General features: G+C 40.0%; 1 protein-coding gene and 1 pseudogene across 3 annotated transcripts in view; both read right to left on the minus strand.

The window, feature by feature from the left end:
• Positions 1-27917, minus strand: part of C2CD3 (C2 domain containing 3 centriole elongation regulator) — a 125301-nt gene that overhangs the window by 34997 nt on the left and 62387 nt on the right. For all 3 annotated transcript variants that reach the window (XM_045817816.1, XM_045817815.1, XM_045817817.1), the window contains exons 21-27: positions 19725-19993; positions 19115-19204; positions 16083-16685; positions 13987-14325; positions 5424-5562; positions 3161-3225; positions 662-867 (exon numbers count right to left, since the gene is read on the minus strand). In XM_045817816.1, coding sequence (XP_045673772.1) covers positions 662-867; positions 3161-3225; positions 5424-5562; positions 13987-14325; positions 16083-16685; positions 19115-19204; positions 19725-19993 — 1711 coding nt within the window. The remainder of the gene's footprint in view (positions 1-661; positions 868-3160; positions 3226-5423; positions 5563-13986; positions 14326-16082; positions 16686-19114; positions 19205-19724; positions 19994-27917) is intronic.
• LOC123805673 lies at positions 8117-8230 on the minus strand (annotated as a pseudogene).

A 27917-nucleotide genomic window follows, 5' to 3' on the forward strand; every position in this document is an offset into this window, starting at 1 on the left:
TGTGGTACTTCTTATCGATGACTACCAGGGTTGATGTGAAGAAGAGACCTCACTATACAGGGACTGTTTCAGTCTGACATTTTCTCATGCATGCATTCATTATTTGCTGATGCCCCCTCTGCCAGATCCTGGGCCAGACATGCATGGTTGAGAGATGAATAAACCACAATCTGTGCCTTGATGGAGCTCCCTTACCTGGCACAATTTGGAAAATTCTCCTTACCTTTACAGTTAAACTCCCTGAGAGAGTTGTCTATGCTTACTATCATCAATTCCTCTCTTTCTAGTCTTTTGTTTTTATTTTTTTAATGATAGACTGATGATTTTAATGTAAGAGTTTTAAAAAAGTTCAACCAATATGATTTCCGAGTTCACACTACAACTAATCTTATTTTATTTAAAAACTGAGATGTAATCCATGTATTATAAAGTTAATCCTTTGAAAGTGTTCAATTCAGTGGTTTTTAATATATTCAGAGTTGTACATTCATCATCACTATGTAATTCCAGACCATTTTTATCACCTCTAAAAGGTCATTACAAAACACAAATATATAATGTGCTCTGTAAGCTGGAAAGCACCAAACACATGTAAAGAATCTTCTTGGAGGTTTTGCTCAGAGAGACTTTGCTGGTCAGTGATGTGAATCAGGATACATACCTGTGATCCTGGGGTCTCTCCCCCACGTCTTGCCTGCTTTTCTTTTTTGAAGCGCATCAAACTCTCCAAAGGGGAGATAGCAACTTTTACCTGCCCCTGGCACTCTCCACTGAAGTCTGTGATATTGTACCAGCCGCAGATATACTGGAAACCAGAGAGAAGTGGGGAGAGGTCCACCGAGGCAAAGCCAATTACCCTCTCCTCATCTGCGGGGAAAGAGAAGAGCTGGGTAGTGCGTCTGGGTATGTCCTGCCACTGAGATTAGATGCTGCATACAGAGAAACTGATTTATGCGGACTGGGAGGTTTAGTGATTCCAAAATTAACAAAAGACAGAGATAATGAGGATGAGAGAGACTAACCACCACAGCCTGCTTTCACCGTTATGAATGAATTCACTGTTTGTATGGCAGGGAAAAGCTGGCAGGGTCAAGATTTGTCCTCTTGATATAGACAACTGGAAAACGCCCTTAACATATGAAATACTTATTCTTTTCCATAGGTCATCATGTCTCATTGATTTCCCTCAAAGCAGTGAGTCTTTAAAGAAAGCATTTGAAAATGGCAATAAACACATACCTATCAGCAACTGAATCTAAAAGACAAACAAGAAGAGGCAGAATCATGGATATAGAAAGCCTCTGGATGGTTGCCAGATTGGGGGGGTTTGGGGCAATGGGTGAAGAGGTGAGGGGATTAAGAGGTACAAACAGGTAGTTACAGAATAGCCATGGGGATGTACAGTATAGGAAATGGAGAAGCCAAAGAATATATGTATGACCCACAGACATGAACAGAGGTGAGGGGAGGGTTGCTGGGTGGGGGGAAAAGAGGGAAAAATTGGGACAACTATAATGGCAATCAATAGAATATTAAAAAAATAAATAAACTGAGCTTTCAAAAAAAAAAAAAAAAAGACACGTGTGTGGAGCCTAACTAAATAAAGCAGGGATTCCTAGTGTTGATTCAGAGAAAATCTATTTATAATCAGCTCCTGCTGCTTTTATGAGGTTGGGGTGGGGTGGGGACATAATTAAATCCCAGGAAGCAGCATGGGAAGAATCATAAAAACCAGACCTACTGTGTCACTTCTGAACAGGAGCACAGGAGGAGAGACAGGGTCAGTCGATTTCACTTATACTCTGACTACTCTCAGGTCTTTTGTTAGCCTTTGGGGTTAGCTCTAAAAACCTATCACTAGCAAACAAAAACGGTGATGCTGCAGATGACTCAAAACAACTGGGGTCTGGAAACAGGCCCTAGCAAGAACCTTAAAGCAACCAGATTTACATGAGTTCCTATGTATAGGAGTTGTCAGATAGCTGGATGCCTTCACCACCTTATTTTTCTGAGTCACCCAATGTTACCAGTGTGAAGTACAAATGGTAAAGGCTATAGAGTCAGTCAAACCTGGGTTCAAATCCTAGCTCCATCAATTCATAGGTATATAACCTTAGGCAAGCCGCTGAACTTCCTTGGGCTTCAGCTTTGCATCTATAAAATTGAACTAATTTTTACCTTGCAGGATTATAATTGTTTGTCAAGTTCTTAGCATACTGCCGTTCACTAATAAAAACAAAGACTGAGACAGTGCTTACTAAGCATCAGGCATCCATTTCATTCTCCTCAAACCCTGTGAGGTAGGTATTATTATCATCATCCCTATTTTATAGAAAAGGAAACTGAATCAACAAAAGTCAAGTCATTCACCCAAGGCGATACTACTTTGGAAGAGGCAGAACTGGTATTTAAATTTAAAGAGTGTGACTTCAGAGTTTGTGTTCTTAACACTGTTGTATTAATGCCTCTTAATAAATGGTAGCTGAGTAAAACTAGGTTCAAGGACCACAATGTCAGTACCTCTGTCCTAGGAGAGTTTTCAAACAGAGGAAGGAAAAGCTGTCAGACTCTAGTCTTGTGTACTGCCTGAAAATGCTAGGGTCTTGGCTAATAAGGCAGAGTTAACAGAAAGCATAACATCATGCAAACGGGGTAGAAATCACTTGAGTATGGCACAATGTGCATTATGATAGTTGAAATACAACTAGAAAGACTCAAACATACTTGGATTTCTGTGCTAAGAATGTAGTCAAACAGGGCCCTAGCTGGCGTAGCTCAGTGGATTGAGCGCAGGCTGAGAACCAAAGTGTCGCAGGTTTGATTCCCATTCAGGCCACATACCTGGGTTGCAGGCCACAGCCTCCAGCAACCGCACATTGATATTTCTCTCTCTCTTTCTCTTTCTCCCTCCCTTCCCTCTCTAAAAATAAATAAATAAAATCGTAAAAAAAAAAAAAAAAGAATGTAGTCAAACAAATTATATGCTTTCTAAAGATTTAAATTCCAGTGGCATTCTGTGGGATACCCTCTAACACACATGTGAGTACTCGGCACCATCAGGGCCATTGTTTCACTTAGTTAAAAAAGAAAACAATTAGCAAACTGTCAATTGTGTGTGAGTTCATTTTTACATCCAGAGTTCATAAAACAGAGTTCATACCTCCTTTATGCCAAACTTTGAAGACCAGAGTTTGCCGTGGGTCCAAAAGAAGCTCTTTTGATAGCCTATGAAGAAAAATAACCACCATAAATTAACTGTGTAGGATACTTCTGTAGGATGAAGCTTAGATTTGGAGAATGTCTTGTAGTTTGCAATGTACTTTCCTAACACTTCCATTTTACCTTCATGGTCATCTTCTAGGATATATTTTCACAGTTAAAAGGAGGAGACAGAAGCTTAGAGAGGTAAAGTAACTTGCCAAGACTTGAAAACAGGATCCCCTGATAGTTTCCCCCTCAATAGTATCTGCCACACTCAAGCTCTGTTTCTCAACACAAGGGAGGGAATGTGGAGAGGGAGCCCCTCCATATGTAATGAACAGTTTTATAGGATCAGGTAAGAATACGTCTTGTGCCATGGGAATGGGAGAATGGTGAGAGGGGAAAAAGATGGGGGGGGGTGGGCATTTACTGAGTGCCTTGGTTGGACCAGGCATAGTATCAAGTGTTTTATATACATATAATCTGCACAAAAACCCATGGCATGGGCATTATTCCCCCTATCTTGTAGATGATGAAGCTGGGCTCAGAAAAGTGAAGTGATTTGCTCAAGCTGGCATAAAAGTCAGTAAGTGGCAGAGCTGGTATTTGAACACTAGTTTGCCTGACTCCAAAGCCATTCTGTGCAGAGGTAAGGCACCAAAATAAGAAAGTGCCCAACTTTAATATCAGGGAAAGAAGTTGATGTGGAATTCACTCAGTACCTTTAGTATATTTTATATGACACAAATTACCCAGTTTTAAATTACAAAGATCTGCAAAGTTCCAAACCAGGTACCACTGTTCCAGGTAAGCAAGATGGAGAACCAAGGCAAATCAAGAGATTTAATTTCCTTCCCCAGATACCACTAGAGAATTGAGGAGAGTCTACTTCAAGTCCGATGAGAGGCGCTATGCTAAAGTAAGACAAACGCCATGTCAGAGTTTGGAATTCTAGCTGGGTCAGAACACTTACCTTTGAATTCCAGTTCTACCACTGTCACCTGAGTGACCCTGAGCCTGGTTTTCTCTGAGCTCTGGTTTTCTTATCTGTTAAATGGGATAATATTATCTACCTATAAGGTTGCTAGGAGGATCAAATGAAATAATTTTGTGATATAAGAATGATAAATAGTATCATTATTTTCCTTCTAATCTTGCCTCTACTACCTACAGATTATGTAACCTCCTTGGGCCACAGTCTCTACAACTGTAACATGATTGACAGGACTCAACCTCAGATCTTTCGAGTCTTCCACAGGAGATTTGGTGCATAGCTACTGTGTACCATGAGGTAATTTTCCTAAATGTCATCTAATTTGAACCTCACGACTACCCTGCAATTTATCCCATTTTGCAGACGAGCAATCTGAGGTTCAGAGATGTAATGTAACTTGTTCACACAGTTAGTAAATGACAGAGATGGGATTAGAGGCCAAGTGTCTCCAGTTCCAAAGCCAACTGCACTGGAGATCTTTTCCAAGGATGTACAAACCACCACCTTTTCTAAGATTAGTTCTCTCTGCTCTCTTCACCTAGATGACACATACATTCTTCCATACTTAGCTGAGGTGTTGTATTTAAGATGCCCTCCCTGAACTTCTAGCTCTTATCCTCTAAGAATATGGAGCTGAGGGGCAACATATGCCACTCTATATAATTTTTAAATTTATCTTAGCCATCTTAAATGCCCTGTTTTGATCTAAGCACTGGGAATTAAAGATAATTACAGTCCTACTAAATAATTTTTGAACTGTACTGAGCAGAGCTAAAAAACACCACAATAAAACTTTTAAACCACTGCTAGCTGTAAATTTTCCCATTTTTTCTTTTTAAAAATTTTATTTTCCAATTACAGTTTACATTCAATATTATTTTGTATTAGTTTTGGGTGTACAGCCTAGTGGTTAGAAAATTATATACTTTACAAAGTGATGCCTCTCATATTTCAAGTACCCACCAGGCATCATTTATAGTTATTATAATATAACTGACTCTAGTCCCTGTGCTGTACTTTACATCCCTGTGACTATTTTGCAACTACCAATTTGTATTTCTTAATCCCTTCACCTTTTGCTAGCTAAGAATCTAAAAGCACTAGTATTAAATAATTGCTTGATAAGAAAAGCATTTCCCAGGTGTCTGTTACATTCCCCACTCTGAGTTTATCTCCTGGAACAAAAAGCCAATTCTAGAAGGCTAATGGAACATGATAAAATACAAACCTTGATTGCTGCTGAAAATTCCAGATGGGAGAATCTGTGTTTTCAACCACGGGGGTATAGACAGGAGATGGCTCCTCAGCTGTGGCAAAGGATACACAACAGCTGGGTACAGATACTTTCCGCTCTGTCAGCGGGCTCCCTGGAAGAGAGCAGAGTGCAGTGACTATTTTAGGGCATCCAAAAGAATGTGATGGGAGTTTCCCTTTCTATAGGTACAAGCAGGACTGTTCCAGCCCTCTCCTACCTTTGGGTCTTTGCTCAACTACTATTCCCTGTATTTGACATGCTTCCAGTGTCCTCTCTGTTACTAAAACTGCCCTATCAAGGCTTAGTTCATAAATATTCCCAGACAATAAATGACTTCTCCCATCTCCTTGTACTTTATAGATAATGGAAAATACTGGATTGAGAGGCAAAAGATATAACTGCAAAAAGCCCCAGGCTTAAGAGTCAGATGATCAATTATTAGCTCTGCCATATATATTCTGTGTGACCTTATTAAGCAAGGCCTATCTAGGCCATAGCTTCCTCAAAGGGGCATATGATACTTACACCTCCTAAGATGCTGAAAATAAATAATAATAGTAGGTAACACTTACAGTATATCACTTACTATGTGCCAGATACTGTTCTAATACCTGTATATGTATTAGTTCCTTTAATCTTTACAACAACCCAATGAGGTAGATATTATTATTATCATTATAGATGAAAAATTGGGGTACAGACAGATTAAACATTTTTTAAGTGGTCACACATGTATTATATGGTAGAACTCAAGCATTCTGGCTCTACAGTCCAAGCTTCCAGCCATCAACTATATTGCCTCTCCTATAGAATAAACAAATGTAAAACACTGAGTACTGTGCTGGTATTAATTTTTATAAGGTCAGGTTTCCACTGTGGGAGACTTGTCATTAAAACAATTCTCTCTCAAAACAATGCAAACTGAAGATGGCTGGTGATACTAGATAGTTAAACTGAGTTGTCCAACAAATAACCAGTAGCCACATGTGGCTATTTAACTTTAATGAAAATTGAATAAGACTGAAAATTCAACTCCTTAGTCACACTAGCCATACTTTAAGTGCTCAATAGCCACGGGTGGCAGGTGGCTACCATAATGCACAGGAAAGATGCAGAGCATGACTATCGCAGTGCAAAGTTCTTCTTGACAGTACTAAATAATACAGCCTCCATATAATATAAACTCAATGTACTACTTCTGACCCCTTTTAGCTCTAAAATGCTGTGAATCTCTGGAGTACAGATTCAGGAAAGAGAAAGGAATAAAAAAATAAGTGTGTCAATATTATTTATGTGATCCAGAGGAACCGATTCTACATGTAGATTCTAACTAGTCTGTTGTCTTTCTACCTGTCTAGCTCAAGGTTTCTCCAAATCCATATTCTCACTTCAACTTGTAGGTGAAGCTAATCTTTGAGGCACCACCCTGCTCCTTCTCTAAATGGCTGCTCCTGTTAGTACCACTCTTCCGAAGACCTCGGGATATCCTATGGACACAATGCAATCTGAAGAACAAGCCAAGTTTGGAACTGCTGATTTTACTCTCCTCCGCGAGCAGTTTAACATTTAATAAGGAGCCATTAAAAGATAGGCTCTAGTACCATCTACTCTCAGAAGCCTCTCTTAACCCCTAAGCAGAATGACTGAACTTTGTATCCCCAGTTAGATTTATTTCTCCGACTTCACCTTTCTTTTAGGGAAAGAGAGGTAACTGCACCTTCGCTTTGATGTTTTCTCTTCAACCAAAAGAATTTGTTAGACTAGACCCATTCTTTTAAAAAATTTCCACCAAAGTAACAGTAATCTCGAGAAAAACAGTAAACTCTAAGTGTTGGGGTTTCTGATACCTTTAAAGAGCAACAATAAGCATGGCATCTATTAATAGGCTTGTGTTCCATCTAAACATTCACAAGGATTTTATATTATCTTCCATAATATAGACCTATTAGTTTAAACGAAAAATAATTTCTCCCCCAACTCTTGGTAAAAAATTGACACATCATGGTATTTGATCTCGTGACTTCTAGTGCCTTAGAGCACTCAACCAGACCAGATGGCATTACTTTTTAGACTGTCTTACAGAGGATAATTAATAAAGAAAATGAGTGCTAAGGAGAAGAAGAGCCTTGAGATAAAGAACTGACAGAAGGAAGAAGAATGCTAGCCTTAGAAGTAAAACCTGGCCCTGGCCTGTGTGGCTCAGTTCATTGGGCGTCATTCTGCAAACTGAAAGGTCACGGGTTCAAGACTTGGTTGGGGCACATGCCTAAGTTGCAGGTCTGATCCCAGTTGGGGCGTGTAAGAAAGGCAACCAATCGATGTCTCTCTCACACATTAATGTTTCTCACCCTCTCTTCCTCCCTCCCTTACCCCTTTCTAAAATCAGAGAGCATGTCCTCCAGCAAAGATAAAATAAGTGAACCAAAAAGAAGTGGGATCTGGTAGTGCCTGTGAGGCAGGAGGGAGCTGAGGCACGTATAAGGGTTGCTGAAAAAGCAGAATCTGGAGAAAGGCTGACTTTGGGGGCAAAAAGCTTTACAATCAGAAAGTCTCTGAAGATAGAGAGAAGAACTTTATGGGCAACTAAATAAAACAAAAAACCCCCACTGGTTTACAACATGGCAAAGCCATTTTACAAGCATATTCTTTTATTTTTATTTTTTCATTTTTGTAGGCTGGGAAGTAAATGAATAAAGCAATGTTTCTATCTAATCAAATCCATTAGTCTGTGTTTCAATGTCCCAAAGCTTAATTAATAGAATACAAGCATATTTTTGAAAGAGCAGGACAGAAGATTCTAATAAAATGGTAGTAAGCAAAGAATAGTTAATGGAAATCACTAATATAGAGTCCATCATTACAAATATATAATGTATAGAATGGCACTAAATGAGCTATCTTCTTAAAAGTTTTATTTTTAGTGAAACTGAGCAGTATTTATGCAGACTGACACGCTCAGCACCCAATCCCACCTACTTTTACTGCACTGTATTCCATTCCTGTAAAGACTGAAAGGGTAAAACCATATTTCCCAGACTCTTTTGTAGCTAAAATATGGATAAAAATTGTCTTCTTACAATTAGGTGTCACAGATTTGAAAGGCAGATGAAAAGCAGAAAACATCTTTCCCTCCTGCTTTTTCTACTAGCAAGGGTGACAATGAATTTTCTGCACCAGGGTCTGGTCCCCAGGTACCCCAGAGGCCCTATGGTAATAGTGATGATGAGTTCTGCATACTATTCTAAACTTAAAAGATCTAGTGGTTAAGCTTAGCCTTAAAGCTCGCTCCTCTACCTCTTCCAATGACTTGAAGTACCTTAATGTTCTATATTAAACTCTTTTCTGTTTAAAATGTCTGGAGTAAGTTGTTTCCTATAACTGAGCTCTTCCTGACACAGCTTTCATACCACCCCTACTCTGCCCTTTCCTCAGTAGACTTCTTCCAATAAAGTGTCATAAATTTTCATGTTTAGAGAAGAGATAATCTGCTTAGAATACTGTGCTTCTAATCTATTATAGAATACTGTGGAGGTTCCCACCATAATAATCTGTGTGTCTGTGTTTGTGTCTGTGTTTCCTTTACTAGACCAAGAGCTCCTTGAATGCAGATCAGGCCCAAGGTCCTTATGAAAGGTCTGAAGATGCCTCACTGCCTTTTGTCTATAGATGGTTGCTGGGGTTGGAGGACAGAAGCTACCTTGTCTGCTTGTTGTGTGCACCAGCAGAGGACAACAACATCTGCTCAGGAAAGTTCTGAGATCAGCAGAGAGCACCAATTGCAATTCTGAGACACATGACTTCTAGGTTCTGCTGTACTCTGAATGGTTGAGGAAAAGGGAAATGGGTTTGCCCAAAGCAGGTTAATTGCCCAGCTAGGGCCAGAACCCTGTCTTCTGATTCTCTTTCCAGAACTCTTTCTATTACATTATAATTTGGAAGGCACATTTCAGAGAGTTGATGGAGAATCTGTACTCTCAGTGGTCAGCACAGTGCCTGACTGATACATAGATGTTTGTGGGGGGAAGGACCACAGGGGCTATCACTGCAAGGGTAGGAACCTCTGAAAGTCAGATGTCCACTCTGATACTTACTCTGACCTGACTAAACAGAAAGAGGCCAAATAACAAGTGACATTTTGTAACTCATGCCCAAAATGTGAGAGGTGTTAAGTATCATATTAACAAATAAGAGGACATTACATTTGCTTAGCTACATCATAAAGATCATGGTGCTAGGATACAGAAATAAACAATACCCAGGTCCTGTCCCCAAGGAACAGACAGCCTAGTGGAGAGACACATCGACATTTTCAGTAGGGAGTAAGAGATGACATGAAGGAGGGAAACTGTGTGGGGGTAGTGGCATGGGGACCTGTGGACAACACAGAGGGAGGTTTTCTGCTAATAGGGGTGGTCAGTAGGCCTTCAAAGCATTGCAGTCACTTTAGTCAGCTCTTGAAGGGTGAGCAGCATATTTGCTGAGTAAGACAAGAAAAGGCATTTTAGGTAGAGGAAACAGCATAGTCAAAGGCTTAGTAGTATGAGAGAGAATGAGCATTGGCAAAAAGTTTCTAAAGCCTGAACAAGAAAGGTGGGCAGTGAGAATGGAGAAAAGGTGCCAGAAACTTTCTAAGATGCCGCGATCATATTCTTTGTATTGGACACAGTGCAAACTTAATAACAAAATCCTTATGATTTATCCTGTTAAATTCTCCATAAGCAACTTTCCTGCAGGAGAGGCAACACAGGAAATCAGAGAAGGTATTAGGGAGAAGGCATTTGTGCAAGGCCTCAGACTCATCCACTTCATCCATTAGGCAAATATTTACCACTTATTATGCACCAACTACAGTTCTGGGTATTGGGATTCAGCAGTAAATAAAACAAAACAAATAAAAAGAATTCCTGTCTCTATCCCTGTCTCTGTAGGACTTATGTTCTTTCAGGAAAGACAGAAAATAAACCAACACTGTTGAAGAATACAGATAATAAACAAGAAAGAGGGATAGAAAATGTTGGGGAGGGGCTACAATTTTAGATGGGTGGCCTAGGAAGGGCTCGCTGAGACAAAGTGATTTCAGTAAAGACATACCAGAAGGGAAAAACACTCCATGCAGAGGGACATTGATCCAAAGACCCCGAGGCAGGAGTCTGCCTACAGAGTCAAAAAAAGAGGGTTTGTGAGTGAGGAGAGGAGCAGGAATGCCACTGGAGTGGGTTGAGTTTTATAGCTGGGAAGAAAGAAAGGGTCCAGGCTTACAAAAGTGCATGAGCTAAGGCCCAGGGAATCACTTATTGTTTGTTACAGTAGAAGGGAAAGGAAGCCATGCGCTACCAGGAAAAAAGTCAACATCATGCCATTGTGGCCATCTAAAATCATGTCAATTATTCTTAGTTGAGCCTTTACTATTGCTTGGCAATTTTCTTATCTCTTCATGAGACCCTATAGGTCCTTTGCAATGACTTTGAGCCAAAGAGAATCAATTACTATCAGATTTTCCATGTCCCCCTCAGCAAGCCCAGAACATACAATTTCCTACTTCAATACCTTTGTTCAGGTTGAAATATTCATTTGGAATTTCATTCATACCTTTCTGAAATCTTATTCAATCTAAAAAGTTCTCCTGATTTCTTAGTCATATCTAATTTCTCTATTTCTAAAATCTGTTAACACCATAAATTACATTAGCCTTTGCCCCTCAGAGCATTCTGTTTCATATACCATTCTTTAACTGTGTAGTTGCTATTGTCCTTAACCAGGTTATCAGCTCTTGGAAGACAGAAACTATGTATCATTTGCTCTGCACTCCCTGTACCTGGCACTGGCCCCACACAGATTTACTGCTTGCTGAATTTAACTACCATTCTTGCAATGTAAGCACAGGACTGGACGTGTGATACCTGCCCATCCTGGGCTCGACTGACTGGTAAGCATTATGGATAGGACTAACTGGCAAATACAGCTGTATCTCATACCCGAGAGGCAGGATGTTCTAAAGGAAAGAGCTTGGGCTTCATATCCAGATATAACTGGATTCAAGTTCTGGCTTTTCAGAGCTTATTTTTACTATGCAACTTATATCACCCTTTTGAGCTTCAGTTCCCTCATTTATAAAATGGTCATGTACTGTAATCTATTCATATCATCACCCCACTTGAGATAAGGATGAAGTGAGATAATTAATGTACAAAAGTGAGAACAGAAGTTGGCACAAGTGCTCAATAAATTATTGTCAAATTACCTTGCTAAGTCACATCTTAAAAATGAAACTCACTGTCTAGTTTAAAAGTTACAAGTATATATTGCTTTTTGTAATATGGGGACTCCCCTGAAAATGGGACCTAAACCATATTTTTATATATTGTTTTACTTTCAGTGCAATAACAAAAAACTCCCCAAAATAATTGTTGTAAAAAATAAAAGCTTTTATGTGCTTTCTTTAAACTCATTCATCTATTGATTATTCTCTTTTAAAAAATTCATTTTTATATATCAACTTGTCAAAAGTAGGCTGTTTTGATAGGGCAATAAAAAAAGCAAAAATTGTTTCCCAATTTTGTTACTCATAAGGCATCTCAGCATCTCTAATACTGCAAAGCAAGACTGTACTCAAAGAAGGCTTTGTCCTGAGATAAAATGTTTCAAGGTCTCTGATACACAGCTTGTGAGAAGGGTCATTCATTATATTGAGGCATCATTACAGAAGTTTATAATCCTAGGAGTGATGTCTGTTGATGGTGTGTATGAGTTGAAATAGAAATGAAAGATAAACAACAGTTACTATGAGTTTTCTTTCTGTTCCAACATAGCAGAAACTAAGAGAGGCCAATACAGAGATGATAAGGAGCCAAACCAAAAGATGTACCTAGTGAAACTTCTGGACTCAAAAGGCTATGGTTTCTGACTCTCATAGCCATCACACATCTCAAACCTGTTAACCCCAGCTATTTACAGATGAGAAATTCAAGATACAGAGAGAAACAGTAAGTTGGTCAAGGTCAAACACACATAATTTATTGGCTGGCAAGATGGAGCTCAATTATGTCCCTACTAGAATGTAAGCTTCACAAGGGCACAATTTTTGTGTTTTGTTCATTGTTTTTATCCCCAGCACCATGGACAGTATTTGCACATAACAAATACTACAACATTTTGTTGCTGAGTGGTGAATGAACGAGTAAGTTAAGTTTAAACAGCTCATATCTAGTGGAAACAAAAGCCACACAGACATTTTCAGTACTACGGGGGACTTTCATGACAGGGAAACTCTCTGGTAAATGGTGGTGTTTCAGCGGAGTCTTAGGAGAGGAACTAGAATTGAGCAGGCAAAAGAGAAGGGTGATGGTAAAGGGAAAATTTTAGGAGCAATTACAAGGCTGAATAAAAATAGGGGAAGGGTTCAGTGTGCCATGGACTCCTTTGGCTGTCTGGTGAGGTCTATGGGCCTCTTAATAGTGATTTTTTTCTTTAAAATGCATAATATATATAGGATTACATAAAAAATTAAATCATGTTGGCATAGTTATCAAAACATTAGAAAAACTTTGTGATAGGTAATATATGTGCTTTATTAATGCATAACAAGATCTAACCTGTAGTTTTAATAAATACTAGTAAAAACAGCTATAAATGATATTCTGGGATATCTGTAATAACTACAGTGAGACATGAAATTATCTCTGATTTTGATTGTTGACAACACCACAGATACTGTTAAGATTACCAGGGTCTATTGCCTATATTCACAATTAGAGGAAACATTAAATTTTAGTTAGAGCAGTGATTTATAACCTTTTGCATTTCATAACACACATAAACTAATTACTAAAATTTTGTGACACCAGAAAATATATTTTTTGCCAATCTGAGGGAAAAAAATAGGTATAATTTTGCTTCTTTCACACTGGACCGGTATTGTTGTGTTGGCTGCTGTCATTTTTTAATTTGACAATCTGAGGGAAAAGCGGTCAGTGTCACATGTTTAAAAATTCTTGCGGCACACCTGTGTGGCTCTTGTGGCACACCAGTGGGACACGACACACCAGCTGAAAATTGCTGAGTTAGAGGTTAATAAAAGTAAGATGTAATTATTTTCCTGTCTAAGTTCACCAACCCTAATTTTTATCCTTGGATTCCTTGAGGGTTTTGTGGATTTAGTGTTAGAAACTCTTGGCTCTAGGTCTGAGTTGGTAGCAATGGAAAAGAAGGAGGAGCTCTAAGAGAACTTTAAGAGAAAGAACGATTTCATGGATTTTAGAATTTGATGGTAACTAAGGAAAAGAGAAGTATCTAAGCTGATACTCAGTTCTAAACTAGGAAATTTATGAGATGCAAAATTGACTGACAATAACTGACAAGGTCCACTTATATTTAGAACGACTTTCATATTGCTTAAATCTTTAGGCTTGAGAAATACAATTACTGATCAAGAGGGTGAACATGTCTTCAAGATTCTACCATGATCTGAAAGATCATGAGGACAGGACCACAGCCTGAGGAGGCAGTGTATGTTTCTGGATGAGTGAGCACAGCATACCTTTCAAGCTCAAGTGCATTGCTCTTTCTACCAGGATACTGACTGTAAAAGTTCCATCCAACTCAGCAGGACCCTCCTGGGCTGGGCAGACTTCAGGTGTGGTGCTGTTGCAGGGCACCTGGGTGCAGGTGGGAGACTTCTGGTGGCCATGTGGTAGAGAGAGCTGAATCTCATCATTCCTTCTGGGGGGTTGCTCAGACTCACTGTGGCTGCTGCAGTCCATGGAGTCCAGCTCATGGGCGGGCCCCGGGTGTGGGGAAAGAGAGGAAAGAACCACGTGAACTCGCAAGGCAGCTCCTGAGAGGTTGGAAGCATTTCGTCCAAACAGAGGATACACACCTGAAAGAGAATCAGGGAAAATAAATGTAAGCAAGCAGGAACCAAAAATACTCTTTAACCTTAGAGGAGATGCTCACTGAGGATGCTGTGGTACTCTTTCCTTTGGTAGGCCTACGGGCCCCAACATACCAATTTGTAAAAACAACAACAAAATAAACCCCTCAAACTGTGAAGTTAATATATAGTGTGAAAATTGTTACACCCTACTCCTCAAACTCACACACTATCTCCAAAAATGGAAAGTAAAAGGCTTAAATTTGAAGCCAAAGCCAAGTGACTGCCAGCAGAGCTGTTGTGGAAGGGATTCATGTGCTGCGGGGCAACTAGGCTTAGATGGCTTCTGAGGCTGCTTAAAAGTCCAAGATTTTTATGAAATTAGGAGTGGCATATCTTCTCTTCCACATGTCCCACTGACTCTTGTTCTTAGGCCTTCTTCTCATCAGGAAGCTGCCTTGATATTCAATTTAGCCTGTTTCACCAATCGGATGTGCTCTGGAAGTAGAAATGGAGATCATTTGGAAGGAAAGTAGAAGGTGGTGGCAGAGGAGTCAAGAAAGTAAGAAATTAATATTGGTTGAGTGTTTTTTGTGTGCTAGAGTCACAGAGAGGTTAAGTAACCTGCAAAGATGACTTTTTCAGCAAGTGGCAAATTTAATTCAGGGATTTAAGCTTTACTTGTTTGCTGGATAAAAATGAGATTTGATTTATAAGGCAAAAGGTACCAATAGTTCCTTCAGAATCTTGAAGTTTGCTTCATTAGACTTATTTCAATTCAGGAAAATATAGTTAACTGATTCACAAATAGCGTAAGATGGAAACTTTTCTAATTTTTTTTCTATTTTTAGGTAGGGAAATAACAACCTTACAGAATGTTAAGATGGATAAATATCATATTTGTAAAAAACCTAGTCTGGCCATCTCCACTTCATTCTGCACTATAGTTGCTAGATTTATTTTTCTAGAATGCAAAGGTATGTCACTCTTCTATTCAGAACCCATTGTAGTTTTCCACAGCTCTCAGGAAAAAGTCCAAACTCTTCTGAAGAGGCCTTCAATATAGTACTCTTGTCCACTTCTTTAGCTTCATCTCCCATCATTTAATCCAGCAGTACCAAATGACTTACAGTGCCTAAAATGTAACAAACTACCTATGTCACTGTGCCTTCATGTACACTGTTCCCTTTTAAAATGCCCTTCTTCCCCGCTTTTCTTGGCTTATTACTAAATCCTCTGAAACACAGGTCTCCTTCCCTGAGATGTCCTTGAACTAAAGAGATGCTGCATCCCTGTGCTCCCATAGCACCACTGAGGAAACCTTTGTTGTTGTTCCCTGGCTTCACTGTACTTGTTTATTTACTACTCTCTTCTCCCATTAGATGGTGGGATGGTTAGAGACAGTTCTTAGGGGTGTGGTGATTACACAAAGGTGCATGTCAGTAGGTAAGGCTCTTTTTAAAGCAGCCAGCAAATCTACTTCTTTTTGAAATCTCTTTAGTTATGAGAAGCACTACTAAATTGCAATACTATTAATCTTTCAGCATACAATAATGGAAAGAACACTTCCTAGCCTATGATCTTGGGCAGTTACCCACCCTCTCTGAATCTCCATTGCCATGACTATAAAATGGGTCTGATACCTATCTCACAGGACTGCTGGGAGGATTAGATAAAATAACGTCTGAGAGGGGTGTCTCACATAGTACTTGTCACCTAACAAGTGCTTAAACCACAAGAGCTGAGGCTGGTTCTTAACTTACCACTGACAGTTAGTGTCCTCGCTGTCCTCTCTCCAAGTCTGGCCAGGTCCACATAGGCAGAGCCAATCCAACTGTCTGTATGGTGGGGCCTCTCCACACTGTCATTGCCGTAAGCCCGCCACACTTGGATCTCTAATCTCTCCTCCCTAAAGTACCAAAGCAGTGATGGGCCCCTAGTGACTTCGGCTCTTTTGGATGCCTTAAAAGTAACCATAATCTGCTTTTCATTTGCAGATTCCCTAGGCTTCTTGAGAGGAGTCCAAAAGCCTTCCTGATCATACAGCTTGTAGCGGAGGTAGCAATATGTGTTCTTATGAATGTGCTTCTGGCCAGCAAGCAGCACACAATGGATGGGCAGCCAGAGCCTTGGTGTAGAGATGGTGACAGTGGCTGGCTCCTCTTCATCCATCTTAACAATGTCCTTCAGGTTATTCTCAAAGCTCCAGCCCAATAGTTCAGCAGCTTCTAACACCCGTTCTCGGTCTCCAGGATGGGTGAAGGAAATTGAAAGCTCCAGACCACCCACAATCTTCTGCATGAGCTCCAAGCCATGAGGCATGGCCCCATCTTCTGGTAAAATAATAGGATACCATCCTGTGATCCCTTATAGGAGAAAACATTTTCAATTATTGTCTTAAAAGTAAAAAGACTTACCCACTCTCCACCCCAGAGCCACCATCACCCTAGTCCAAGACAGAACAGAAAACATATACCCAACAGTGCATTGTAGTTTCATGTGACTACTGAAAGGCAGTGAGATCAGGTAAGGAACAAAGGCTAGGAGGTGGAAGATCTGAATTCTCTCCTTGGCTCAGTCCAAAAATAGTGGTCCAGTCTGGGTAAGCCATTAATTTCTTTTAGCCTTGTTTTCCTTATCTGACAAATGGGAAAATTAGTGCTGATCTTGCTTACTAGACAAACTTATGATCATTAAATTAGATAATGATTTTAAAAAAGCTTTCAAAGACAAGTGCTAAGAAAGATGTGAAATGTTATTAGGATGCTGTGAGTACAATGAAAAAAGCAAGGGATGAGAAATCAGAGAGTTGGGGTCTAGTCCCTGGTCCTCCACCAAGGGAACCGCCACTTAGTGAACACACACCAAGGACCAGGAATGGGATTTCAAAACAATAACAGCTACTCTATTGAGTACTTTATTATGTGTCTGAAATTCTCCTACTGTTTTGTACAGGGTCTGGCAGAAGTAAAGCTTGCCTAAGTGTGGTTGGTAGGGTACGTGAATGTCTCACATGAGATGGACAGCAATTTGAACATTTCACCTAAAATGTCATATGGTGTGCTTGAGTGTGATATTGTTATGTTACAGAATTATCTGCTTATGATTTTATAATAGAAAGGGGGCATTACTTGTGCTAGACCCTGTATATATTACTTTATTCAGTTCTCCTGACAACCCTGTAAAATTATAAGGATTGAATTGGGTTAGAATCCTTATTTTATAGAAGAGAAAATGGAAACCCAGAGATGTGCCCAAATTATCATAGGTATCTAGTGGCAGAGCTACTTACTGTTTGAATCCAGGCTGGCTACCTACATTAGGTTTATAATATCATTTTAAAAAAGATGTTATTTATTTACTTTTAGAGAGAGGGGAAGATAGGGAGAAAGAGAGGGAGAGAAACATTGATTGGTTGCCTCTTATATGTGCCCCAACCAGGGACCTAACGACCAAACACACAACCCAGGCAAGTGCCCTAACTGGGAATTGAACTGGTGACCTTTGGCTTTGCGGGATGATGCCCAACCAATTGAGCCAAACTGATCAGGGTCATTTATAATATCTTAAACCCTTAGAACTAGATTTGTTTCTAAATTTAAAATTCTTCATATTTTAGAAAGGTAATACGGTACATAAATAATGTATTATATAACAATTGGTGGTCATATAAGTCAGAGGTTGGTAAACTTATTCTGTAAAAGACCAAACAGTAAATATTTTAGGCTTTGGGCCATATGGTCTCCTATGTGCCTAGCCCTGTGCCAAGATCCTTTACATGGTATAATTTCACTGAATGGTTCAATAATCTTACAAAGTAGTAGATCTTGTTATTTCCATTTTATGGATGAGGAAACTATGGATCTGAGAGATGAAGTGAGTTTTTCTAGCTCAAAAAAAGTAAATGACAGAAGTGAGATTTAAACCCTATATCAAGTTGGACAGAATTCTCTCTGGCAGGCACACAGTACCTGTTTATTAAAGTATTACTCAAATTTCAATTTATAATTAAATTTGGGAGATGTGTGATAAAATTTTGGAAACTAGATTACATAACCTAGTTATAGGAAAAGGGATGAGAGAAGGAAAACTAACATTTACCAAATGCTTACTATGTGTCAGGTCCTTTACATATCCTATTTAATCAATTCCTACCTTGTAGACTTGTCAGGATTAACTGTCTCAAACCATGCGCTAACAAAACTGGGGACCAGAAAGGTCAAGATCACCAAGATAGGAATAAGTAGGATAGGACCAATATTTCCAAATTGCCTTGGTGGCTGTATCTTCACTTCATGTCCTTAATTCCTCCTTCATTGAGAAAGAAGAACGGGCAAATCTGGATTTGATCTAGTCCTGCATGCACACTGGCTGTGTGGTTTTGGCAAATCACCAATGTGAGTCTAAGTTTTCTCATCTGGCAAATGAAAAGAGTAGATCCTGTATTCTTGCCATGCAGGGTTATCATGAGGCTCAAACAAGATCTAAGAAAATATTTTACCTAATGGATGCCACATTTATTAGTAGTAGTATCATCATCATTATCTTTCCTAGATTAAAATAGTACAATGTTTTGAAATTCTTTGCTTTATTAGAAAAATTTTGAAATGATTAGGAGAGGACTTAAAATGCTTTTGGGGAAAACTTTTGAGGTCCCTGGAAGAATTCAGAAGCATGTGTTAAGGGTCATACTTCCTTTTGCATATTTTGAAAGGGAGTTAGACAAGATGATCTCTTACAGGGAAGTGAATGGGAGAGGGTAGGATTAAAAAATGATAATCTAGAATATAGTTACCAGATCTCTTGATTAGCAGCTCTTTTGTTGGAACCTTTACTACGCCAAGCAGATAATCTTTGAATGACTGGATACTGGTTATATCACTGGCTGTCAAATCAAACAAACAAGAGAAATTAACTGGTGGTCTACTGACCAAAGAATTTCTGTTCACAATCCACATAACTCTCCATTTACAATCACTGAGTCTCAGTGTTGGAAGATGTATTAGAGACCATTTTGCTTTAGTCAAGTGCTCTCTAAATTGTTTTTAATCAAATCATTAGTCATATATGTATAAGTGTGTGTGTATAATTTTAAATCATTTTATTTTGAAAAAATGCAGGCATACAGAAAAGCTTCAAGAATATTACAATGAATTTCTATACACACTTCACCTAGATTCACCCACTAACATTCCAACACATTTGCTTTATCTCTCTCTACATTCTCTCACACACATATACACTCAATACATATTCTACTTATTTTCATTATACCCTTCATAAATAAGTTGCTGAGAATATGACCACTCATCCTTAAATACTTCAGTATCTATTTGGTAGAAAGGCTATACCATTCAAAACTGAGCCCTTTTAATTCTGATTATGATGAGCCATTTGGTGCTCACCTGACTTGGTATCTTCATGATAAATGGCAAGGGTGACCTCTGCAAATTCCAACAGCTCCGCCAGGAAACAGGCCTCTCCACTGCAGTGCTGAGTTACTAAGTTACATGAGAACTCAGTGTGATGGGAGAACTCAGGGCAGAAGGTACAGGCCACAGGGCGGGTTTGGCGCTGTTCTTCCTTGGGCAGGAAGGAGAGATGAACGGTGACAAAGGCATTGACCCCTACTGTGGCGCTAAACTGTAGAGAGGGTTCTTGCTCAGCCAAAGCCCTGTAAAGAAAAGAGTGAGCAGGAGAAAAAGGAAGTATCAAAAATCAGCTTGACTGCCTAGGAAACATCTCTAGCATTTCCATGAGGCCACCAAGAACACTGACTGATTGTGACTCCTACCTTGGCTTTCGTCAGTGCCACAACGTGCTTTCTTAGTAATCAGAGTATATGTGTAAGGGGGTGGGAAGAGACAATGGTCATCTGTCCATCACGGTGACATTTCACAGACACTTCAATGTCCTGTCAGTGCCTTTTAGCCCAAACACTACCAGGAACCAACTACAGTTGAACAAGTTGGGTTTATTGCTCATTACAATGAGGGAGAACACACACCGTGGGAATCATGGGGCATCTTAGAAGGTCTCAGAGAGGACTTACAGCACTGGGCTCATATTAGGTGATTTGAAGGAGTGTTAAAAAAAGTAGGGCTTTGCTCTGGACTGTTGTTCTTTATGAATCTTATTTAGAATAAGGCTAAAGCAGCAGCAGTCACTCATATTAGCCAGGGTGTAGGGATATTGGGTATTTTTGTGGTTTTCTTAATGATCTTGTTTTGGTTTGTGCTTAGGCAAGATTACGGAGTGGTCTTATTTTTGTCTCACTTGGTCATGGTCACAAAGCCTGTCTGGTCAGTTGCTGGTATTCTGTGTAACTGTTTGTCTCTAACAGGAAAACACCAAAGCCTAGCTGTGAGTCTCAGATCAGGTCCCAGATGCCAGAGGCTGCTTTTCTCTTTCTCAGCACAGATGTCCCATGACGTACAGATACAATCTACCCACTGTTAACTGACACTCATGAAGAGTCAAATCTTTTGTGTGTGGGTATAGTATGAGACAAACCTCCTTACCCCAAATTCCCCAAGAGGTCACCTGTTTTTGAAGCATTCCCTGATAGTCCCAAAGAAGACTTAAGGGTTCCTACCTCTAAGATCCTTACTTTACTTGGTACATATCAATAGAGGGTAATAATTTAGGTTTGAATTCTGGCCTCAGACATGTTATTCAGCCTCTTCCAAGTTTCAGCTTCCTATTGTTAACACTGCTAAAACGAAGATAGCATAAGGATACAAGATACTACAGATGTGTGTATATTTAAATGACTATTGCAATTTCTTTTTTTTTAAATACTTCTTTTTTTAAGATTTTATTTATTTATTTATTTTTGTCTGTTTTTAGAGAGGGAAGGGAGGGAGAGAGAGAGAGAAACATCAATGTGTGGTTGCTGGGGGTCATGTCCTGCAACCCAGGCATGTGCCCTGACTGGGAATCAAACCTGCGACACTTTGGTTCGCAGCCCATGCTCAATCCACTGAGCTATGCCAGCCAGGGCGACTATTGCAATTTCATTTCTAATGAAATTAATGTGAAATGACCATTAATAGTAGCCTGCTGTGTGCCTATATAATAGCATACTATGAAATATATATTACAGACTTCCGGCAAGATGGAGGCATAGGTGGATGCACCGTACCTCCACGCACAACCAAGATTAGAACAACAACAATTTAGAGCCAGAATAACACCCAGAACTGACAGAGAATTTATCTGAATGGAAATCAGACAGCCAAGAAGTTGAAGTAGACCTGTTCATCCAGACCGGTAAGAGGGGCAGAGAGGGGGAGCGGGCACGCGGAGATCGGGGAGAACTGGGCGCAAAAGGCAACTGGGAGTGCGTAAGCCTTCCGGGACACGCAAGTCTCCAGCAGTGGACCTTGAGTATGCAAGGGCGCTGGCCGACCCAGTGAGGCAGCATTGTGGACCAGGGCAGAGCGCGCAACCCAGGATCCCAGAGAAGGGACTAAGATCCCAGGAGAACGGAGCTACCGCCATTGTTCTCTCCCGCCCCCGCCCCCACATACAATGTCACAATCTAGTGACTGGGGTGCCCAGCCCAGGTGAACACCTAAGGCTCCACCCCTCACCGTAACAAGAGCAACCAGACCGGAAAAAAAGGGGGAGAGAGAGAGAGAGAGAGAGAGAGAGAGAGAGAGAGAGAGAGAGAGAGACATGTCTCCAACAGAAGAACAGATCAGTCCCCTAGGACTCATCCTTTTGAGCGACCAAGAAATAGCCAATCTATCAAATGCACAGTTCAAAACACTGGTGATCAGGAAGCTCATGGAATTGGTTGATTTTGGGCGCAAATTACATGAAAAAATGCAGGTCACCATAAAAGAGATGAAGGAAGATGCACGGAGAATCAATAGTGAAGGGGAGGAAACTGGGACTCAAAACAATAGAGTGGACCAGAAGGAAGAAAATAACAACCAAGCAGGAAAGAATGAAGAAATAAGAATTCAAAAAAACAAGGAGAAGCTTAGGAACCTCCAGGACATCTTTAAACATTCCAACATCCGAATTATAGGGGTACCAGAATGGGAAGGGGAAAAGCAACAGATTGAGCGTGTATTTGAACAAATAATAAAGGAGAACTTCCCCATTCTGGCAAGGGAAATAGACTTCCAAGAAATCCAGGAAGCTCAGAGAGCCCCAAAGAAGTTGGACCCAAGAAGGAACACACCAAGGCACATCATAATTACATTAGCCAAGGTAAAAACGAAGGAGAGAATCCTAGAAGCAGCAAGAGATAAGGGGACAGTCACCTACAAAGGAGTTCCCATCAGACTGTCAGCTGGTTTCTCAAAAGAGATCCTGCAGGCAAGAAGGGGCTGGAAAGAAGTATTCCAAGTCATGAAAGACAAGGACCTACATCCCAGATTGCTCTATCCAGCAAAGCTGTCATTTAGAATGGAAGGGAAGATAAAGTGCTTTTCAGATAAGGTCAAGTTAAAGGAGTTCATCATCACCAAGCCCTTATTTTATGAAATGTTAAAGGGACTTATCTAAGAAAAGAAGATAAAGAAAAAACATGTATAGTAAAAGGACAGCAAACTCACAATTATGAACAACCACACCTAAAGCAAAACCAAAAGAAACTAAGTAAACAACTAGAACAGGAACAGAACCACAGAAATGGAGATCACATGGAGGGTTAGCAGCAGGGGAGTGGGAGGAGGAGGCGGGGGGAAAGGTACAGAGAATAAGTAGCATAGAATGTAGGTTGAAAATAGATAGGGGGAGGGTAAGAATAGTATGGGAAATGTAGAAGCTAAAGAACTTATGACACATGGACATGACTAAAGCAGGGGATATGGATGGGAGAGGGTGTACAGGGTGGAGGGGAGTGAAGGGGGGAAAATGGGACAACTGTGATAGCATCAATAAAATATATTAAAAAATAAATAAAAAATATATTACACCTATGAAAATGAGATATGAATAAATAAAATGTTAGCAGTGGCTAAAAAATAATGATAAATTACTCAGTATTTTAAAAATTACATTAGATAATATATACAAAGCAGAGAACCTGCCTATGGGCAATGAAAAGACTCTTTTTTAAAAAATTATTGGGGTGACATTGGCTAACAAAATGATACAGGTTTCAAGTGTACAATTCTATAATACATCATCTGTATATTGTATTGTGTGTTCACCACCCAAAGTCAAGTCTCCTTCTGTCACCATTTATCGCCTCTTTACCCTCTTCTACCTTTCCCCACCATTTTTCCTCCTGTAATCACCATCCTGTTTGTTGTCTATATCTATAAAAGTTTTTTTTTTTGCTTAAACCCTTCACGTTTTTTACCCAACCTTCTAATCACCCATCCTCTCTGACAGCTGTCAGTCTGTTCTCTGTGTCTAATGAATAACAACAACAAAGAAACAAAATGGAAAAGACTCTTAATAGGGAACTCTCAGAGATGGCGGTAATATGACAGAAAAGTTTGGACCCCAAGCTGGTCTACATTTATTCATTCAGTAATTATTTACTGAGCATCTGCTCTGGGTGTCATGCATTGGGTTCAGAGCTAGTAAAATAGCTACAATTTCCAACCCATGTGGAACTTAAAAACTACTGGCTACATCCAAGGAAGTTTCTGCTCACTCTCAGTTAAATATCAGGTGAGTTAGAAGACTCAAGTAAATAAGAAAGAAGTACTTTCTTTACATAGACACTAAAAATGTATTTTCAAAAAGACCACTGGCACATCAAATGAGGGCTGGTGTGACTTAATGAGAGAAGGCTCACTCCAGAGCACCTGCTATCTGAATACCAGGATGAAGATTCAGAGGAGGAGTAGGTTTATATTACCAAGAATTCCTCTTTTTAATAATAGGCAATGTAAAACTTATTTCTGATTCTACTATATTCTACCACCTAATAAATATAACATTAATTATCTATACAAATGGAAGTAATCATAAAAATCCACACATTGGTATAGAATTTGATAGTTTATAAAGTGACTCCACATATATTCATTTTTACACTAATCCTTATAAAATCAGGGAGGTGGTGTGTGTTCATAATTTTCATTTCCAGATGAAGAAACTGACACCCAGAGAGGTAAAAAAAAAAACTACCTCAAGATCACGTATGGCTAGTGGGAGATGAAGGTGGGACTAGAAGCCAATGGCTTCAATTTCCAGTGCAGTTCTGTTCCTATTATACCATGCTATGCCTCACATCCTGTAGAACTCTCCCAAGCTATCAGAAGAATAGTGTTAGAAATGGCCTGGCTTTTTGCCCTTCCTTATCAAAACTGTAACAGACCAACTTCAGGACTCACAACAAACTGCCTGTCATCCAGTATGACTTTCCCCATGAGTCCCCAGAGAAGGGGACAACTTATTGAGTTTCTCATCTATTATTCAGTCTCTCTGAGATCTACTAGTTATCTAAATTTCAAATACTTCTCTGCCAATTAAATAGCAGTTAATTTAATACCATGTTTAAGAATTTTGCCCTTGGATGGGTCTCACACAGAGCAGGTACTACAGAGACAAGTTTCATGCCTCCATGCCTTTGCACATGTTCTCTTTGACCAGAGTAATTCTCAGTGCTCTTGGGTATTTTGATAAGTCCTACCTTTCTTTCAAGACTCATGTTCATGAGATATTTTTAAGCAGCCTTGAATGCTTAGTTGAACACAATGGACCTTATTTTGTGAACCAGTAGTCCTTGAAATAGATTGTGTATAACCTAGGGGGTTCATGGGGTAAACTACTTGCGCATAGGAAAAAATACTAAAACTTCTATATTTGTTATCTAATACACTAAAGTTTTACTGTTGTGATATATTTTATAATGTATTTAATATATTAGCATAGTAGTACATGAAGATAATTTATACATAAGTATGCACATATTTGGGGGGTATGCTGAATTTTTATTACTCCTATTAACAGGAATAGACAATTAAAATTAGGAGACCACTGCTACTAACAATGGGAAGCCATCAAAAGTTTTAATGTGAGGAAGTGACATGATTAAAAAACTGCCATGGTATCATTTATATTAACACTAAAATGTTCTTGAGCAATTTATGAAAAAAGTCTATTTGGAGAATTTAGTGAAGAAAAATATTAACTACACTGAACATTTTACCAGCTGTGTTAGCATCAGATCTCACATGGGCAGTACTTCAATTAGTTATTCAGAGTCTATGAAGTTAAAGGCAAAGGAGTTACAAGGGAAAAAAGTTAAGGAGCACTTGTTTCTTCTTTCTTGAACTAATGTCCAAAGTGAATGAGTCTTCAGAAGGGGAAGTATGACCTAGTTCTCTTTCTTACTGAGCATCTGTTATGTGGTGGTGGTGGTGGGGCGGGGAGGGGGGCGCGATACAGAGGCCTTCAGGCAGTGTCAGTGACTAGAGGAATTCACAGCATAGTGGGACAAAACTCATGTATGTAGACTTCCGGCAAGATGGAGGAATACGTGGACGCACCGTACCTCCTCGTACAACCAAGATTAGAACAAGAATAATTTACAGATAGAATATCACTCAGAACTGATAGAGGATTTATCTGAATGGAAGTTGGACAGCCAAGAAGTTGAAGTAGACCCATACACCCAGACTGGTAGGAGACGACGAGCCGGGCAGGCGTGGGGCTGGCACGGGTCGGCGGCGCGTGGAGGTTGGGGAAAATTTGGCACAAAATCGCGCGACAGCCATCCGGGGCGCAAGAACGCAGCGGTGATCCCTGAGTACGCAAGCTGCGGCTGGCGGACCCAGTGAGGCAGCGATTGTGGACCAGGGCAGAGCTCGCAGCCCAGGATCCCAGAGAAGGTTCTGAGCCCAGGAGAACGGAACTACCGCCATTGTTCTCTCCCGCTCCTGCCCCCACATATAACGTCACAATCTAGCGACGGGGTGCCCAGCCCCGGTGAACACCTAAGGCTCCACCTCCCACCGTAACAAGAGTGACCAGACCGGAAAAGAAAAAAAAAAAGAGAGACAGGGAAAGACATAAGACATGTTTCCAACAGAACAGATCAGTCCCCCAGGACTCATCCTTTTGAGCAACCAAGAAATAGCCAATCTATCAGATGCACAGTTCAAAACACTGGTAATCAGAAAGCTCACAGAATTGGTTGATTTTGGGCGCAATTTAGATGAAAGGATGCAGGTTACCATAAAAGAGATGCAGGAAGATACACGGAGAAGAGCCAATAGTGAAAGGAAGGAATCTGAGTCTCAAAACAATACAGTGGACCAGAAGGAAGATAGAATCAACCAAGCAGGAAAGCATGATGAAATAAGAATTCAAAAAATCAAGGAAAAGTTTAAGAGCATCCAGGACACCTTTAAACGTTTAAACATCCGAATTATAGGGGTACCAGAACAGGAAGGAGAAAAGCAACAGATGGAGCACGTATTTGAACAAATAATAAAGGAGAACTTCTCCATTCTGGCAAAGGGAACAGTCTTCCAAGAAATCCAAGAAGCTCAGAGAGCCCCAAAGAAGTTGGACCCAAGAAGAAACACACCAAGGCACATCATAATTACATTAGCCAAGGTAAAAATGAAGGAGAGAATCCTAGAAGGAGCAAGAGATAAGGGGACAGTCACCTACAAAGGAGTTCCCATCAGACGGTCAGCTGATTTCTCCAAAGAGACCTTACAGGCAAGATGGGGCTGGAAAGAAATATTCCAAGTCACGAAAGACAAGGACCTACATCCCAGATTGCTCTATCCAGCAAAGCTGTCATTTAGAATGGAAGGGAAGATAAAGTGCTTTTCAGATAAGGTCAAGTTAAAGGAGTTCATCATCACCAAGCCCTTATTTTATGAAATGTTAAAGGGACTTATCTAAGAAAAGAAGATAAAGAAAAAACATGTATAGTAAAAGGACAGCAAACTCACAATTATGAACAACCACACCTAAAGCAAAACCAAAAGAAACTAAGTAAACAACTAGAACAGGAACAGAACCACAGAAATGGAGGGCACATGGAGGGCTAGCAGCAGGGGGGTGGGAGGAGGAGAGAGGGGGAAAGGTATAGAGAATAAGTAGCATAGAATGTAGGTTGAAAATAGATAGGGGGGAGGGCAAGAATAGTATGGGAAATGTAGAAGTTAAAGAACTCATAAGTATGACACATGGACATGAACTAAAGGGGGGGAACGTGGGTGGGAGAGGGGGTACAGGGTGGAGGGGAGAGAAGGGGAGAAATGGGGCAACTGTAATAGCATAACCAATAAAATATATTTAAAAAAACAACTCATGTATGTAAATAATGTAAAGAGGGTGACATGTGCTGCAACCGCAGTGCTAACAGACAAAGGACAAGTACCAATTCTGTCTACATGTAGGAATACATAAAGGAAGGCTGCAAAGAAGCTGCAGAGTCTTAAAAGAAAGTAGGAGTTTCTTTAGAGGACAAAAGAAAGAACATTTAAGGTAGAGAGAAGCATGGGCAAAGACCTAAAGGAGGTAAAGAGGGCCAAACTGTTTATATATAGAAACAGTGTTCCAGGCAGAGAAAACAGCAAGACAAAGGCCCTGAGAGGAAAATGAGTTTGGTGTGTTTAGAAGCAGTAAGAGACCAGCAGCTGAAGTGGAATAATCAGAGGGAA

This window comes from Phyllostomus hastatus, unplaced genomic scaffold, assembly GCF_019186645.2.
Source record: "Phyllostomus hastatus isolate PE091 unplaced genomic scaffold, TTU_PhHast_1.1 phas_scaffold_317, whole genome shotgun sequence".
Taxonomy (NCBI): Eukaryota; Metazoa; Chordata; class Mammalia; order Chiroptera; family Phyllostomidae; genus Phyllostomus; species Phyllostomus hastatus.